The following is a 19,146-nucleotide window of genomic DNA, read 5'->3' as shown; positions in this document are numbered from 1 at the left end:
GCAGTTGAGACGCATTTTTTCTAAACACCGGGTCTCTGTGGCTTTTAAACCCCAAAACACGCTGCGCCAAAAACTGGTCCACCCCAAGGGTCGGGTCACATAGTGTACGCTGTTAAGTGCCAGGAGGATTGCCAGGATTTATACATCGGGGAAACCAAACAACCTCTAGCGAAGCGGATGGCACAACACAGAAGAGCTACCTCATCAGGCCAGGACTCTGCAGTCTATTTACACCTACAGGCCAGTGGACACTCTTTCAATGATGAGGATGTACACATCCTGGACAGGGAGGAACGCTGGTTTGAGCGCGGAGTCAAGGAGGCCATTTACGTGAAGAGGGAAAGACCATCTCTGAATCGAGGAGGGGGCCTAAGGGTACATCTTTCGCCATCTTACAACGCTGTGATTGCAGCCATTCCCCAACTCTCTGTGAATGGTACTCATGGCCATTGATCAGTGTTCTTTGATCAGTGGGTTTTGGTCAGTGATTGTTGATCAATGGTCATGGGAATTTGCATAATTATGATTAAGGAACTGGCCTCCCAGCCCATTGTTCCTTCAGTGGGCTGGTTTCAGTCATTATGCAAATGTACTGTTTATAAGGTTTGGGGAAACCTGCAGTCAGCTGAGACTGAAGAAGTCACTTGGATGAGTGACGAAACGTTTCTCCCACAAAACGCTACGTCCAGATGAACAGATTCAACTTTTGGAGATTTACTTTCCTGGATGATTGAGAATGCATCAAGACGTTTTAGTGGCGCTGTTCTCATTTCGTTCCCCTGCCACTCAGAGTACACTTCAGATGGCTTCTTAGAGTAGTGCTGGTTTAATATCCCTAGTATACCTATTCAAGCGGTTGGCCCAGGTTGTCAGTCATCTTTGCTCTCCAAGGCTGAGTATATGATAATAATAATTCCCCACTTGCCCCTGCGGGTGGTCTATCCTTCAAGCTTGGGTCCTCTGGTAGACAGATCCTTTCTTATTTAATGGTTTTTATTCATTTTCATGACTATTTACATTGTAGATTTTCACAGAAGGCATCAAAACTATGAACACATATGAAATTAACAACAACCTGTGGTATAAGTCTGAACATCCATTCATTCACTTCCGCTTGTCCTTTTCAGGGTCGCGGGGGGCACTGGATCCTATCCCAGCTGTCATGGGGCGAGAGGCGGGGTACACCCTGGACAGGTCGCCAGTCTGTCGCAGGGCTAACACACTGAGACAGACAACCATTTGCGCTCACATTCACTCCTATGGGCAATTTGGATTAATCAATTAACCTATCCCCACAGACTGCATGTCTTTGGACGGTGGGAGGAAGCCGGAGTACCCGGAGAGAACCCACGCAAAACACGGGGAGAACATGCAAACTGACAAGTTTGACAAGCCTGACAAGGAAAGTGAAGTGAAGACCATGTCAGGTGTCTACATCATGAATCTCACTGAGAGAAGGTCAAGGGTTTGCAGGAGGGCTGCGTATCGTCACTGATTTCTGTAATTGATGTGATTCCGATTCCAATTCGTTTCAATTCAAATTAGGGAAATTTTGCCTCAAACAGTAAGAAATATTATAATTCTGATCATTTATCAGTACTGGCACTTGTGAGACTTCATCAGAGGTGTAAACATCACAGCAGATGCCTTTGTGTCAGTGTAAGTGAGGCTAAAACACAGAAAAACATGAAGGAAAATTTCCTGGCCTGGCTTTTTATAGCAAATACCTTAAAAATATTCTGGAGCAGAAAAAAAACTGAGGAAAACATATGAACATTAAGTGATGTTGCTGAACTGAAGCAGAGAAAAGTTACAGAGGTGTGATTAGAGACACAGCTAAGGGTTTTTGCAATTTCGTATCATTTTAAAAAGTTTAGATTTCTTAGATATAGATATGGGAAACTGGTCGTGAAGTACACTGAGAGAGAGAGAGAGAGAGCTGTGCAGGAAGTGTGATTTTTATGGTAAGAGGGAAAGTAAGAGGGAACTGTTTATGCTGTAAATGTTATGTAAATGTTTATCAAATGTGGCGCGTAGTTTTGATCTTCTTCTGCTGTTTCAGTGAATTTTGGTTGGAGAGTGACAAAATCTGCAGCATCTGAACCTGTAAGATGTTGGCGTTCAGCCCCAACGGCATGTCTGTATACGTGCCGTCGGGTGAGCTTTGTGTTTACGTCTTTATTTGGAATCTGTTTACCTGCTGTCATTTGCTGTTTTAGCTGTTTGATGATTGTTCAAATTAAAGCTTTAACCTGAGATTCTGGTGTTTCTGGCAAAACACATTTATATTTTGATATTCAAGCTAAAATCGATAATTGAAACCCCCACTGTCAACAAATCAAAGGGTGGCAACTTTCAAGAATCTAAAATATATAACGTGTTTTGAGTTGATTCGCACTTTTTTGTTTACTACATGATTCCATTAAAAACAATTTCCAGGACAAAAGATGAAAAAACATTAAATGATAAGGTGTGTCCAAACATTTGAATGGTAGTGAACAGTGATCAACGCATACAAGAATATGCTATTAGCAGATTGTTCATAATGAAGCCATAAAAGAGTGTGAGGTTGATTATTATCATTTGGCACCGGTACACCCTAAGTCTTAGTCTATAACAACAACAACAACCAATTTGTAATAACATCAATAGATCTGCACCCTGAACACTGGCAGGAGCCAACTGTGGTGCTGACGCAGCTGTGTGTTTTTACTGCCCAGAAGCTGCAACAAAGCATGAAATTAGAACTTAAGCACAAAAGTTTTGAGCATAAACAAGACTCACCTGTATTTCTGCCGTTTTCAGCGAGCAGGAAAAGCTACTTGATTCGCTGAGCCCTCTGAGTTTAATGATGATGTTGTAAATCAGGAAACACACAGATACCACACCACTATACCCTCATACTTATTTCCTCTATTTTATGCTAAACTGACTACAAATTTCCAACGCAGGAACAGATATGCTTTCTCATCATTTATGATGCTCAGGCTGCCTGTTTATTGTATTCTTCAAATGTCAGGACTTTTCTCTCAGATGGTCACATCACACTGTCACTGTCTGACAAGGCTTCACAGGCTTTCCATCTATAATCCAGTTTGATTTGAGTTTTCCTTGTGAGTCTGACTTTGCTCTTAAACAACCACAACATGCGTCATTTATTTATCTGCACTGCACATCATTTCCGTACACTGAGGGGAAATTTTGTTTTGAAGGCACTTTTTAGTGCCCTTTGACGTTATCTCAGATCTCTCACTAATGTCGACTTGCTCATCAAAACAATCAACACCAGCTTCACCAACCAGCTGTAGGTTGGTTTTCATATCCCTGCTCTTCTTCTACTACAGCACCTCCTGCAGGAGGTGAGGCCTTTTGAGTCAAATGATATCAGTGAAACAAAGAGCTTTAATCGATCCCAAGCATTCAGGAAAATGAATATGATATCAGAGATCAACATGAGGCTGAACTCAACACAAACATGATCCTAAATAGACAGCATTTGTACATATTTTGTTACTGTAGCTCTAACTACTGCAGAACTGGCAGATTCCTCCTGCTGTAGTTTCACTGGCAAGCATCATTTCTGCTCATGATCTGCTCAGAAGCAAATCTAGGTTGCGTGTGCATCTTGCAGCTGCGTCTCTTGCTGGATAGATGTTTTGTGTATGACTGAATGCTTCTACTGTTCTCGCGGTCAAACCTGGGATTGAAATTTTCCCATGTGTGCTGCCCACAACAAGTTTCTCCTCCCCATCAACTCCATGCTAGCTGCCAGCTATTAGCACAATTGCTGATCTGTCTGGCATGAATAAACTCAACCAATCTGTTGCCCAAGTCTTACAACAAAGTAAGAAGTGTTAAATGTGTGAAATCTGAATTCAAGCGAGGGTCAAAACCTGTTTTCATTTCAATATTTTCACATAGCAAGAAGAACTTATTTTTAATATTTTAGCTTTTTAGCTTTTGGCACCATTTTTTATTTTCTTAATAGAAGTGAAAACACAGCTAATGGCTGCGTGTTTTTGCTCATTTACATTTACAAACTATTTTGCTGCGTTACCCATTTCACTGCATAACTACAAATGCTATGAATTACTAGAAATACTAAATCTAGAAAGTTGTTAACCCAAATGTTTGTAGATGACGTTTTGGTTTACTCATCAAAACCTACCGAATCACTTATGGAGCTCATGTCAGTGTTAAAGGAGTATGGGCTATACTCGGGATATATATTGAATATACAAAAAACACAAGTTCTTAGTAGCTCTTATAGCCCCCACCGCCACCCCCAAAATCCGCTCAGCAAATACAAACTAAGCTGGGATAAAAGAACTATCAAATATCTGGGCATAAACTTATCAATGGATATAACCAGTTTGGAAGAAATCAACTACCCCTACTTAAAAAAGATATCATGGTAGATATTAGCAGATGGTCATTAATCCCTTATCTAAGCATCTCTTCTAGAGTGGACATCATAAAAATGAATATGCTCCCAAAGATACTGTACTTATTCCAGTCTGTTTCTATAGAAAACCCTGATAAATACTTTGTAGAATGGGACAGGATGCTCTCAAGATTTATATGGGCGGGTAAAAAGCCAAGAGTTAAGTTCAAAACACTTCAGCTTCCCAAGGATAAAGGAGGATTAGGCCTCCCTTGCCTACAGGACTACTACAGGGCAACACAAATAAGAAATCTGGTGGGTTGGTGTAAACCCAGATACTGTTCAAGATAGAAGGAAGTGGAATTGTCCCTGGGAGCTAACTTCCCTATTGAGGCACTGATAGGAGATCCTTCAGAGTTACGACTCCTGGGAGCATCTCTGGAGGTCAAATAAGCAGCCAGCAGTGGAGAGGCTGCACCGGAGACTGGCTGATATTGCAGTTTCTCTGGGGACTGGAAGGGTGGCCAGCAAAAGAAATGTGGTGGAAAATATTTGATTTTATTTTTAAGTTACTTTAAACTCTCTTTCACTTGCTAAGTTAAATTGAACTGATTTAGTACCTTTTCCAATAGCTTTCATGCATTCTGTGATTTTTTTCAGCCGACCATGATGGCACTTAGTTTGGCCTCTCTCTGGTGAGAGGATCAGGGTTCCTTCTGTGCAGGCTGTCAGTCATCAGACTAAAGAAAACAGACAGCCTGTTTTGTGGGGTGTAAGCATTACATCAAAAAAATATTCAAGATTCAAGAGGTTTATTGTCATATGCACCGCACTAAACTTACTGTCATATACAAACACAACTAAATAACATCTAACTAAAGTATACATGTATATGCATCATCAGTTTTAAGCACTGAGTAGGATTGAAGTAAGAATTAAAGTCTGGTGGTGTTTTAATAAAGCTCCATCTTTAATATCTCAGAGTCAGTTTGCTGCTGTAGCTCCACAGTCTCCTCTCAGAGATGCAGTGACATGAAGCCATCAGCAGGTGGCAGCATAACTATATAACTTCTATTGATTTTAACTATACTTCTTCAACCCAGTAAAGTTTTGAACTAACAGTTAAATTGTCCCTTTGCCCTAAAAACAGATCCTATAAATAAACTCTCACCTCTAACCCTGATAAATTTTGTTGCCAGGAAAGCACTGCTTCATTTCTCATGTTACGAGGTTGAAGATTTAAACTAAAGAAAACACACAGCAATGAATTTACAAAAAAGCAAACATTAAAACTTTATTGATACAAAAATTTAAAACAACATGCAATAAAATTCATGTAAAACCAAGACTTCAACACATGACAGAGAGTTTAAGTTAGAAATTATGCTCAGTGGTGACGTCAGCCATGACATCATCATATGACTGGTCCTCATCTTCCTCGGTGGGTGGAGGCATCGTTATGGAAAAATGTGAGCTCCTTCCTGATAGGCGCAAAGTAAGAAATGATAATAGTGATGAAACAAACTGTCAATATAAAGAATATTCACGTCATTTTTCTTTTGAATAATACATTCTTAATTTGAACTTAATTTGACATTGACTGCAGATGTTTACTTATTCTTGTCTGACGATAGATTTGAGCTTCTATTTGTCTCCATCTTAAATAATTTGGGGCCAACAGAAAGTGGGATGGAAAGGGTTAAGACAGAAAAACTGCACTGCCAAAGTGTATTAGACTTATTTGAATTGCAGATTGTAGTGACTAAAACTAACATGTGGCTAAAACAACTTCCAAACCTAACCCTGGACAGGTCAATAGCAAGACGTTACTGCAGTGCTGCCTGAGGGCCTGAAGATCTTTTAAATTTAAGCTTTCATTCATCCCCTCATGTATATTGATTTTGAAAAGCCATTAGCCCATTGTTCCCATTAATCCAGTCACTGACGCCCTCTGGAATAATGTGTATTCTTTAACCCAATGATGAGTGGTTGCTAGAAGTTGCTGGCAGTCCATAACATGAAACTGGTTGCAAAAAGCTATACATTGAAGACCTTCTTGTATTTAATTTGGCCACTAGCACATTGCAAAAGTTGCCTATAATTTGAAGGGAAAACACTAACCTTTCTGCAAATAAATGCCAAATACTTGTCAAACTGTAGTAAAAGTGTCACAAAAACCAGATGATGTGTAACTTCTACTTTTAAGGCAAAGTCTGCATCTTCCATGCATCTGGGCGACCACTGCAATCTACAAGTGTCCAAAGCAATCACAAGAAGGTTTTTGATGCAGCACCCTTTATGTGACTGATCTCACCTCACAACCACTCAGCAGCTGGTTTGAGAATAAACAGACTGGAGGTTACCAAGGGTTGCTTCTGAAACACAATCATCTAATATATCGATCATGTCACTAAATAACCCGATTAGTAGTGAGAATTTAATCACAATGAGATTTCTTAGTCTTTTGCTATCCTTGTTTAAATACAAATAATTTTGATATGAAAAACAGAATAAATATAGGTGCAGTTATACGCTAATAATGAATTTCTGTTTTTGATGCTGTTCTACACATCATCCCAGTTTTCTCAGAACTGGTAGATTAAGAGCCCTAAAAACATGTCTCTGCAGATGTTGCTTTTTTCCTGCTTTTCTTATCAACTGTTATGTAAACTGTATGTAAATGTGGCTCAGGCATTTTGATTTCCTCCATCAAAAATGCAATAACTTTGGTTATTCTCTGATTTTTACATAATAACTCTGGTTTATGACAAAATATTCATGTTCAGTAACCAGTGTTTTTCTATTCTGGTAAAGGTTATAGCAGTAGATCCAACACTACGAGATGGATGGGTGATATTTGAACATAATGATGAGTGTTACCTGCAGACATGCGATATATAGAAGCCATGAGGAATGTGGAAATTACATATGGGAAGTACACCAAGATGTAGCGCAGTATTCCCAGAGAAGACAGGTTTTTGTGAGGATCTGAGGTTGGGGCATCAGGATCTTCAGGATCTAGAAGCAAACAACAAAGATCTTGCTGGAATAAAGCTCTTTTTATCTTCTCTCTAAACCACAGATTAACAATGGCTAATACACATCAAAGAAAAAAGACCAAAGTCACGAGTCATGTGATTCCTTGGATTTTCAGTCCTGGCTTACCTATGATGAACAGCCAGCTGAATGGAGACACTCCCACACTCATGTTACACTTGTAGATGCCTTCATGAGACTTTCTGACATTATAGATGATCATGTGACCTGTAGGCTCAGTCCCAATAATAGATTCATTTTTATAGAAAGTTGCTGGGATGTTGGATTGACTGTTCTTTGATTCACAGAGCAGAGTAACATTATCTCCCTTCATCACGGGGAGGACAGGGCTCTGCAGGATTACTGGAGTATATTCTCGTTCTGAGAGATAAAAAAAAAATGTTTGAATACACGAGTACATGCCATCAAAGGTTAATGAATGGCTGGGTCAATACAGGAAAGAAACAGTTGGCAGAACATGCTCTTCAGCTTTATTTATCTAGCCCTGTCTGATGAGAGGCAGATAAAATCAATAAAGAAAGTAAACCTTTTTTAGTTGCTAAGGTTTCAAGTATCAGGACATAAAATATTCTGATTCCTTAACGTTCTTAGAATTAAGTAAATAAAACCTCAGAGGAACTACATGACATGACATATAAAAAAGCCAGAATAGAGAAACAACGGCTGAGGACAAATGCTACAGGTCAAATGGACTTGATTATTTGATCATCAGCAAGTGTGAGTACTTCTACAAGATGCAGTTCAATTTAGTTTCATTTTTATTTCAGCAGTTTACAACAGTAGTCATTGTCATTGTGGATCATCTGAACATCCTGATAATAATAAATTACAACAGTGCAGATTCTGAGTAATAAATGAATGAATTAGTTTTTGGCATGAACGTTTTTTGCAGATATGCAGCACTTTCCATATATATTTGTTTAAAATGTACATGGAAGGACATATCCTGGTCAAAAATGACTCCTCACAGTGTTACTGGAGGCCAAGGTAATCCCACTCAGAGTAAGCATTTTGGTTAGATACAATGTTTCTAACATTTTTAGTGCAATGACAATAATCTTAGTTTCATCTGAATTACAGCTCATCCAGGTCCTGCAGTTTAGCTAATCATTGGGTGTCATCATGGATAGATAAAGCTGGGTATTGTCTGCACGCACCGCAGTGAAATGCAATGTATGGTATGTCTTCTAATGATAGGAAAAATATATATTTGGGAAAAATATAATTGATTCCACCACTAAACCCTGTGGAACTTCATAATAAAACTTTGTGTGTGAAGAGAGCTATCAATGGTATGATTTAGACCACTGCAGAGCAGTACCTGTGTATTAAAATATTGTGGTCACCTGAGAAAACCTGGGGTTGTTTTCATTGTCTTTATTCAGTGACAAATACTAAGACGTCCAAGTTTACAGAGAACTTTTTATTATAGAGGAGCAAACCCTTCTTGGAGTCAAAAACGAGGATCTTCTAGAATAGTGAGGTGCCTTTTCCTCTACAGCTTACAGGGACACTTTTGTGAGTTATACCAGGGACTTGTGCACTTCTCATTTGAGGCCTGCTTTTTCAATGAAAGCTGTTTAATGTAACACTAACAAGATAATCAGTCTTGTGGGAGTCTTGGTAGCTGTTTTACATTGTGTTGGCGTATGTCATTGGAGAAGATAAAAGTGGACTATTTACATCCTTAAACTTAGTTACAGAATTTTAAGAAAGACATCTACTGTGATCAAATTTATCAATGACTTATCCAAAGTCCAGGAGTGAACCCAACTGCAATCCTGTGGGATCTTAAGAGAGCTTAAGAGAGCTGTGCACATTAATAAATGGAAACAATGCTGTAAAGAAGAGTTGGCCAACCAATTCTCATGAGGTTGGAAACTATTATTTTACTGCTATTAACTGTAATTCTACAAGCAGCAGCATTGTGAGGTGCATTTAGGTTTTCACAGCCTGCTTTTCCAGTTAGTTTTTGTCCTGATATGGTGCATTAAGTTTTGTGTTAATTACTTTATACTTATTTCCTGGTATGTTAGACCTTAGAAATTAAACATGATGCACTTTGTCTCCACCATTACTTTATCCGCTTTGGACGTGTGCAGCACTAAAGCTTTGTGATTAATCATGGATTCTGTTAACTAAAAGAAAACAATACTAGCATTAGTGAAATAGAAATGAATTTTTTGTCTGTTTATCTCAACTATTTTTGTTCATAGTAAAGCATCTAAGCTGAGCTGTGAAGCTGTACTCCTCCACTGTTTGTGTGTAAAACAGAAAGTTTTCATTTAACCATTTTTGCTATAACAACTTTGACACGTGTTTTACAAGCATGACTATTACGTGTTTAGTTTTCTCTTATTCCTATACATTTTGAGGGCTTCTGTTTCAAATTAGATTTTTAAACTGCTCCTACCATAAACTGTGATGTTGACTGAGTTGCTCCGCTGGTGTGTAGGAGATTCACACCAGTAAACAGCACTGTCCAGCCCCTTGATTTTGTGGAGGCTGCAACCATAGGAAGTAGCTTTTCCCCAGTTTTCACATCCGGACACTTGTTTATCAAAGGTGCTGAATCTCTTGACTGTCCATCCTTGAACGCCGCAGCTCAGATTCAAGTCCTTATACTCAAACATCTGAGCTGAGTTGGGAGACGGTGTGAGAGTGGGAAGGTCAGAATGATCTGGAGACAGAACAAGACTCAGTGTGTTAAAATATGTTGTATTTAATATTTTCCTGTTGTTTTGAGACCATCTTCTGTTTTACTTATTCAATTTGTTTCTATGATACATATGTCACGACTTTCTTACATTAAAAAAATGCGACCAAAATTCAATTAATGTATTTATTATGTTGCTGAGCACCAATCAGAATTCCATTCATGCAGTGTCTTGCAATTAATATTAATATAATATGTATTTTTAAATCATATACAATATATTTTCACCTTTGCAAAGCCCAGTTCAACTGGAAACATGTTACAGTGTTACCTTATAAAGCAACGTGTTTGATGATGTATTGCAGTGCTACGAATCTCACTGAGACTGGTAACACAATTTGTTTTACAATAAGATTTTTTTTAATTCACACAAATCCCAATAAATACATGATGTCAGGTAACCAAATCCAAGAGTAAAGAAGAGATTTTTAGGATGTTCCTTCAGCATACTCACAGCCATCCTGTTCATATTTAGAACTGAATGAATCCTGATAAATGCCAGTTAATCTATTTAGATTGTGAGATCACCATCAGTGTATGTGGGCAAAACACAAGTTACTTTGGCTTTATAACTTCTGTGGACTTTGGCTGCTTGTCCACTCTTACCCTGAATCCTCCCTTAGTTAAGCTTCATTTAGGTGTAGGCTGCTGGGGGATTCCCAAGATGCATTGAATGTTTCTTCTTTAGTCATCTTTACCCTCACTGTGTGTTTATACAGCTGTCTGCATCCATTCATCTATTTTGTTCACTTATCTGTGTCATGTCACAGGCAGCAGCTTAAGCAGGCAGCAGGAGATCTGTTATTTAGTGAAATGACTTTGTTCCTTACCTTGTATCAGCAGCCAGCTGGATGGGGATTCCCCACGAGCACTTATGTGACATTTGTAGGAACCTTGATCAGATTTAGATGCTTGGTAGATGGTCGTGTGGTTTGCAGTTTCACTTTTGATGGGGTGATCATCTTTAAAGAAATTAGCAGGGAGGTTGGAGGGATTCTTTGTTCTGCAGAGCAGAGTGATGTTCTCTCCCTCCACCACAGGGGCAGCAGGACTCAGTAGGATCACTGGGTTCTCTAAACCTACAGAAAAATGAAAAATGTTGTTGTGTGATTTCAGGTGAGGAGACGGCCTACAGCAAAGAGGTGACTGCCCTGAAACAATTATGCTAACAAAATCAGCTAACTCTGAATCTCTGCAGGAAAGAAATTAGGTCACTGTGGTTTACAGAGAAGGACTGGGGGTGTTGCCTGCGTGTGATTTTTAAAAAAGTTATAAGAGTCCACATACACAGAGACTTCATATGGACTCTATACACAACTGATATTCAACAGGCCCAGTGGGATCATTTTTGAGATTGTGAAAAAGTAATTTAGCTGCTTTTAAAAATGATTTTATTTGAGCGTCCCAGTTTAGGTAACCTAACACTGCACAGGTTAGCTACCAACCACATAGAGGCTAATCAGGCATCCATTTCTAAAACAGATCATGAACAGCCCCACACATAATTTTTTCCACATGCAGTGATCTTACTGACATAACATGCAACATTAGCTCTCGTGGGCTGTGGTACAGAAAGTAGAGCAGATGCTGCTGATTAGAAACACATCAAAGAGCTACAGCTCACTGACTTTGACTAGCATGTTAAATGTTAGACTGCGAAAGTGTGGTTTCTTTGGAGCTGCAGCCCTGAGACAGACCACCAACCAAAAGGTTGGTGGTTCAATCCCTGACTGCACCAGTCTGAATGTCAAATATTAAGTTAGTCAATAGTGCTTGTGTTAAGGAGAAAATGAAGCCAGTTGTGTATAACAATGAGTCCACTGAACCTTTTTGGTTTATATTGATGTGCTTCCCTTTATCAAAACTAGTTCCCTGTAAAACACTGACGTGTATAGTTGCAGATGTTGCAAAAGTCTATTGGAGAGAGAAGAGCTGATTCACACATGAATGAGTCACATTAAATTTCATAGCAAGTCTGCGGTTTGAGTAGCTCCATTGTCCTGAAACGGGAAGCAGGAGGACTGAGTTATGTAGCTTCTCCTTCAGGCATTCTGAAATGCAGTTTAATGAATCTTACCATTGACAGTGATGCTGATGGCGTTGCTGCTGTGACCGTGTGTGGACTGGCACCAGTAAACCCCGGAGTCTGAATGTGTGACTCTCTTAATTTCACAGGTAGAGGAAGTTTGAATACCCCAGCCTGATGTGCAGTCAGACACTTTCAATCTGAGGAAACATCATTTGTATTCGTCATTTACACATGCGGAATAACCTGATTCTCAAAGTTGTAAATTATGCAAAAAATTCTCAAACCAGGCATTTTACCAGATGCCTGCTGACTCTCACTGTACTCATAAAGTGCTTTGGTGCTCTGATTCACCAGTCAAATATCAGTTTGTCAGCAGTTTTTTGCTGATTGCTTTTCTTTAACATCCCCCTTAATTTGCTTTCAGTCTCCAGTTAGGTTAATTCATTGAAAATGACTGTATCAGGTTTAGACACTGAAACCTTCTTGGGTTTACTTAGAAATGATTGCCTTCCTGCACAACAGCAACAGCAACTGAAAAGATGAATTAGCTGAGTGAAACATAAAAAGTGGTCTTCCTTTAACATGCCAGTTTTGTGATTTTTGTTATTTAAGCAGTAAACTGACCCCTTTTTCGCTGGAGATCTCCACACTGTCCATTCACCGGAGGCGATCCGCTCACAGCTCAGGCTGATGTGCTCGTACTCGAAAAACTGGGACCAGTTGGGAGTGACCTTCAAAGAAGCTGAGAGAGACAGAGATACAATTGGTTTCTTTTTTTTCAGTCCTAATGTTTGTTTTGACCCAGGCTAGGGGTACAGGAGCACAACACAAGAAACAAATTTACAAGTTAAGGTGATTTTATTGCTACCAAACTGAAAGCTTTAACTCTGGGGTGAACAAAGGCCAAAATAACAGACAATACAAGCTATTCCAAAGGTTTGGTGCACGTTGGCTGCTATCTCGCTTGTATGTTTAGACACCTGTTTCTAGCAGCCTGCTAAAAATTCATATTTCAAGAGGCAGTTCTTAGGGCAGGGAAAAGGGACAAAAGGCTAAAGTGTGTAGTGATTAATCCAAATTATTGCAGTGTGTATGGAAGAGATCAGGAGACAGCCATCTGCATTTCTGTCAGTGGTGTTTGGGATCTGGTAAAAATCAGTGAGAAATGTACCATCATACCTGGAGAGAAAAACACATCATCAGCAACATCTCTACATAATCCACTCAGATCCATGAACAGTTGGTGAGTGCAGTAAAAGTGTGGTTTTTAAGGCACTTTACATTGTTACCATCCTACGTGTGAACAGTAGTTGAACAGTCGACCCCGTGCTGAGAAAGCTTCCTCCACTACAGACTCTGGTGTTATGTAAACTCATGCAAACTTTGGCCTAAAGAAAACGCGTCTTTCTCTGTTCAACCTGCACCAATAAGAACGGTGCCACCTAAGTAGACTCACTTCCTGTTTCCTTCCCATGCAATGGCCTAAATAAAATAAGCATGTGGTTCTTTTAAGCTTTCCGAACATCATTGGCTGAAATTGCTCAAATTCGGATGCGGACATTTTTCAGCTCAGTGCTGTTTCTGAAGGGTTATTATTTGAGACCAGATGTTAACCAAAGTGAATAAATGCACTCAGTGAATCAATCAAAAACCCAGAGAGTTACCAAGTTAATGAAACAGTGTTACAACTGAGCTTTGCAATTGCTGCCGTTATCATAATGAGTCTGAGAGATCTGATGATGGTGTGCTTCACTTCATACACTCACTGAAGAAATGTAATTAACAGAACTCATTTGTTATGTTGCCCCACGGCAGTAATAAACAGTAAAGCAAAGCAGTTATTTGTTCTTGTGCTCTGATCGGACATTTATCAGCTGTGTGACATGTTGTCTTACAGATCACTGGTGGAAAATGAATGTGGTTACCGAGGGGCAAACATGCGTCTGCGTTGAGCTGAGGCTACGATAAGAACGCTTGATTTGGTAAAAGATACTTCAACATAAGGCTAGGGGACCTTCATCAGTGAGGCAACTGAGTTTTTTAATTTTGTTTGGTGATTGTTTTTGATTGATTGACTGTTATTTCCAATGTGTAAATATGAATCATAAAGTAGCAGAAAATACAATGAAAACATTGGGCTTTAGCATTTTGCTTTGGGAACCTGCGTTGGTGCCATTCCGAAGAAAAACCTGATTCTGCAGGCAGGAAACAGTTGGTGAGGAGCAGTTTGAAGATTTTTAGATTAGAGAGGAAAATGTTCACAATAACATCTCAATGCATTCAGTCAAAAACTACTTCTAAAAGTTCACTTTGTCTAAAAAACTGATAAAATGCTAACACACACACGGAGACACAAACGTACAGACATACTCACACACACACATGCAGACACACACACATGCAGACACACACACGCAGACACACACACACACACATGCAGACACACACACACGCAGACACACACACGCAGACACACACACACACATGCAGACACACACACACGCAGACACACACATGCAGACACACACACGCAGACACACAGAGACACACACATGCAGACACAGACACAGACACACACATGCAGACACACGCAGACACACAGACACACAGAGACACACAAAGACACACAGAGACACACACATGCAGACACACGCAGACACACAGACACACACATGCAAACACACCCAGACACGCAGACACACAGAGACACACACATGCAGACACACGCAGACACACAGACACACACATGCAGACACACAGAGACACACAGACACACAGAGACACACACATGCAGACACACACAGACACACACACACACACACATGCAGACACACGCAGACACACACACACACACAGACACACGCAGACACACATGCAGACACATACACACACACACACACACATGCAGACACACGCAGACACACACACACACACAGACACACGCAGACACACATGCAGACACATACACAGACACACACACACGCAGACACACACAGACACACATGCAGACACACAGAGACACACAGACACACAGAGACACACACATGCAGACACACACAGACACACAGACACACACACACACACACACACAGACACACACATGCAGACACACGCAGACACACACACACACACACACACATGCAGACACACGCAGACACACACACACACACAGACACACACATGCAGACACACGCAGACACACATGCAGACACATACACAGACACACATGCAGACACATACACAGACACACACACACGCAGACACACACACATGCAGACATAAACAGGGCTTGAACCTTACCTCGACTCTGGGCTGACGTCCGGCAGGTGCTTAACACTGAAATGAAAGTCAAAGTTAAACCACACAGTGTGTAAGTTTTCTAAAAACTCTCATTCATGTGACACAAACATAAAATCACTAAGTTTCATTTGCAACTCTTAACTTTAAGACATCTGATAACCTTAAACATTCATAATACAGCAATTCAGTCTGTCACAGAACTGTGTGTAGCAAAAACAACGTTATACGTTATAACGAGTTATGTATCAACAAAGAACTCAAAACACACCTCTGTGCATTTTAATCTACAGTACTTTTGCAGTATTGTGTGACAAGAAGTTTTGATTGTTAATTTTTGTTCTGTACTTACAGAGGAGAAGCAGAATTGCCTTCATAGCGTCTGCACGCTGCAGTTTCACTGACCGTTTTGTAGCAAAAGTGGCGAAAACATCCTGTTAAAGAAACCACACGGTGGTGAGGGGGAGGAGGATGTGAGTTCAAACCAAAAAGAGCATAAAATATATTTTTTAAAGGCATTTAAGAAGAAATCCTTTATCTGGTATAGCACATTATGTTAATGTGTTTGTAAACAGAGGGAACACGGAAAAATAAAACATGATTCAGAGCCTCTTGTTCTGACACCAAACTTTGAAAAAAAACAAAAGATAAATGCAAGAGGGAACTGAGACATGAAACCGCCAGCTGTTCATTACAAGCAATCGAATGCTTTTATAAAAGGAATAAAGTGGGGACTTTTTTGTGGTTAATATAATATGAATATAATAATCTGCCAGTTGTAGCTGATAGGTTTCAGCACATCTTTCTTACCTGCCTGGTGTAAGTTTGCTCCTTCCTGGACCATAGGGGGAGAGCTCATTACTCCAAGTCACAAAGTCTATTTGAAGTTGCTCCACCCATCTTCTAAACAGCTTAGTATCAAGTGTCATGAAGACAACACCAAACTGCCGAAAGCTGCTGTTCCTGTAATGTCCACTTAAGAAGTGAGACATGAGTCATACTCATAGTTTCCCTTGTTAAAATGTCATTTATACAGCAGAACGTGGTGGGTGTTCTTGTAGGCTTGCTGCCTGTACCCAGAGGGTTTCTTCCCGTGACGTCAGATATTTGAATGAGCCAGGAACAGAGTGAAGAGTTCATTCATATCAGAAGGACTCAGTGTAGAGCTGCCAATCATACTCATAGTTGGTTCAGGTGGTTCAGAAATCTGATTAGGATCCCTACCAGGCACCTCCTGGGTAAGGTATTCTGGGCATGTCCTACCAAGAGGAGGCCATGGGCTAAACAGACCTCTTGGCTGGTATGGATGGATGGATGGATGGATGGATGGATTTCTCCCTTCATAACAAATGAACAGGTTAATTGTACTAACCTGGCATCCAGTTTTGATGAAGCTCTTGGGTTTTACTGCACCTTCACTTGTGTTAGCAGCTATAAACTGATCAAAAACCATGTTCACCATGGTACAATGTTGCCATGGATTTAGCAAATGATGTGATGGAGTACAACATGACTTCTTCGTTTTTATTTTTTTGTTTTTCATTTTAAACTTTTCACTTTAAATGAACCAATCTGTTTATTAACTTGTGTTGTTATACAGTCTATATTTGGATACACAGAACTGTCACTGAAGCTTACGCTCTGGACTAAACATATAGATCAGGCGTACATGTTCTTCACGACACACTCAGATCACACAGTATACCAAATTGACATGGTGTCTGAGGTCAAATAAATACAGGATGATGAAAAGATGATGATGAAAAAACAATTGTAGAGATGATTATAATTGGTAAAGAATTTGGTAATAACAAGTTATTATCTTGTGAGTGTGCAGTTTTCTCTCTTCTATAGTAAGATCCACCCTTACCAACCTCATGTGGTTTCAAAATACCAAGATTGTGGTGTAAATATAGCTCAAGGCTTCATACAGGAACGTCACAGGGACTTTTCTGCTCTACCTCAGTGAAGATGTCTTGGCAGCTATGTCCATTCCACATACTTTCTCATACTTTCTCACTTGGTTTACGGCAAATAAAACCTAAGGGTTAAATGAATACAGAAAACACAAACAGAAAGAAGTTAGATTAAACAGTTAAATAAACTTACAAGTCTGGACTTTCTTTCTTGTGGTCGTCTGGACAAAATGCTACTGGTGTCATTACTGTTCAGTGATACTTTTCTCTTTAGATGTCTTCCCCTCACAGTCACGCATCTGCTTCCTGAAAATAGCCACAGGTTTGCATCATTGCTGCAAAACAAAAGTATTTAACACAGTATGTAAAGAATATGGTATCTTAATTTATTCATTCATCTCTTTTTTTAAGTTTGTTGATAAGTCAGTCAACCTGGTCATTACCACCTGTGCTTGATGCATTGACTGAGACAGCATATCAGCTCAACCACCAAGGGCATCCCCAGAAGCTCTTAACAAGACCATACGAAGCATTTTATGTAATGATATTCACCTTATTTGCTACTTTACAGTTACGTTGATACATATCAAAAAGTTTAATGTTTAATCTTAGAAAATCACTTTAGGTTTGTTTGTTTTTTTGCAGCACACTTCACTCAAACAATATTAAGTATGCTAATGCTATTAAAACTAATATTGGCGCCTCTGTTCAAGAAGCAGAACCACTTCCACTTTATAAGGGTTTTTCTTTCCACTGGTGTTTGTCTGACTAACTGTGGTCATGACTGAGGATGTACTGTTCGAGGTCACAAGCAGAAACAGGAAACACACACTTTCTGTGTTATAAGACTGAAGTCTGACTTGAATTCACTTGAAATTGATATCTATGAGCAATGCAGCAAGTATAGAGACACATAGGATTCATCGGCATCTGCCACTTTTACATAATATTACTATGTTTCTGGGATGTTTCTGTACATATTAAAGGCCGAGACCCATTTGTTGTAGCTGTGTGATATTGGTTTGATACCAGTATCACACAAGATCCCCAAGAATGTTTGACAGAAATATTGGACTTAAAATGTGTGAGTGATTGTTTTTCTCACCTCTTCTGTAGACTACACTGGCTCTTTGGTTCCTGTGGTAATGTGTTAAGTGTGGTGTGAACCGTTTATAAAAATAAAAGGTTTCTGAGGTCTTGGTATGAATGCCTGATCTATGTGATATTGCCATGTTTGCTTTTTTAAACCAGACATACTGTAGTGAATTAACTCTGTGTGGGCTTCGTCTAAAGCACACCTTGTTGTATCATCATTACAAACACTAATGCAAAACACTAGAAACTACTTGAAGATAAGCTCAGGATGAAAAATACTCAAGCCTTGATGAGAGAAAGCAGTGGATCCTGTGGTTAACACCATACTTAACTTTGCTCTAACAGTGATGTTTTTAAATCCTGTTAGATGTGGTCACATGAGGTCATGAGAAGGTCAGAGCTGTGTGTGTTGCAATTTTGATGACTTATTAGTAGGTGAGGGTTTTTAGCTTGAATAACATGATATCAAGTCATTAAATCCTAAATTGATTCTTAAATATAAATGTATTCTCAGGTTAAAGCTCACAAAACTATTTCAACAACCACCAAACAGCTAAAACAGCAAATGTAGGCAGGTAAACAGATTCTACACAAAGACGTAAATACAAAGTGTGGATCGTTCACCCAACATACACACATATGTGGACACACC

At 39.6% G+C, this 19,146-nt stretch overlaps 2 protein-coding genes and 1 long non-coding RNA gene across 3 annotated transcripts in view; all 3 read right to left on the bottom strand.

Moving 5' to 3' along the window:
* The window catches only part of LOC134623951 (zinc finger protein 664-like), a 507,757-nt gene that overhangs the window by 136,439 nt on the left and 352,172 nt on the right, over nt 1–19,146 (bottom strand). The gene's annotated exons all lie outside the window — the stretch shown is intronic.
* Nucleotides 5,733–12,477, bottom strand: LOC134623938 (sialoadhesin-like). The gene is made up of 7 exons (XM_063468939.1): nt 12,471–12,477; nt 12,235–12,357; nt 10,988–11,236; nt 9,855–10,121; nt 7,550–7,801; nt 7,265–7,402; nt 5,733–5,865 (listed from the first exon to the last, which is right to left on the bottom strand). The coding sequence occupies exons 1-7, from the start codon at nt 12,475–12,477 to the stop codon at nt 5,759–5,761; spliced, it is 1,143 nt and encodes a 380-aa protein (XP_063325009.1). The 3' UTR covers nt 5,733–5,758.
* On the bottom strand, nt 12,845–15,884 carry LOC134624825 (uncharacterized). The gene is made up of 3 exons (XR_010093657.1): nt 15,836–15,884; nt 15,487–15,522; nt 12,845–12,928 (listed from the first exon to the last, which is right to left on the bottom strand). It is a non-coding gene; the product is annotated as an uncharacterized LOC134624825 (long non-coding RNA).

The sequence above is a fragment of the Pelmatolapia mariae genome, linkage group LG3_W (assembly GCF_036321145.2).
Source record: "Pelmatolapia mariae isolate MD_Pm_ZW linkage group LG3_W, Pm_UMD_F_2, whole genome shotgun sequence".
Taxonomy (NCBI): domain Eukaryota; kingdom Metazoa; phylum Chordata; class Actinopteri; order Cichliformes; family Cichlidae; genus Pelmatolapia; species Pelmatolapia mariae.
The sequence above is the reverse complement of the archived record's forward strand: the minus strand, read 5'-3'. Positions and strand labels throughout refer to the sequence as shown.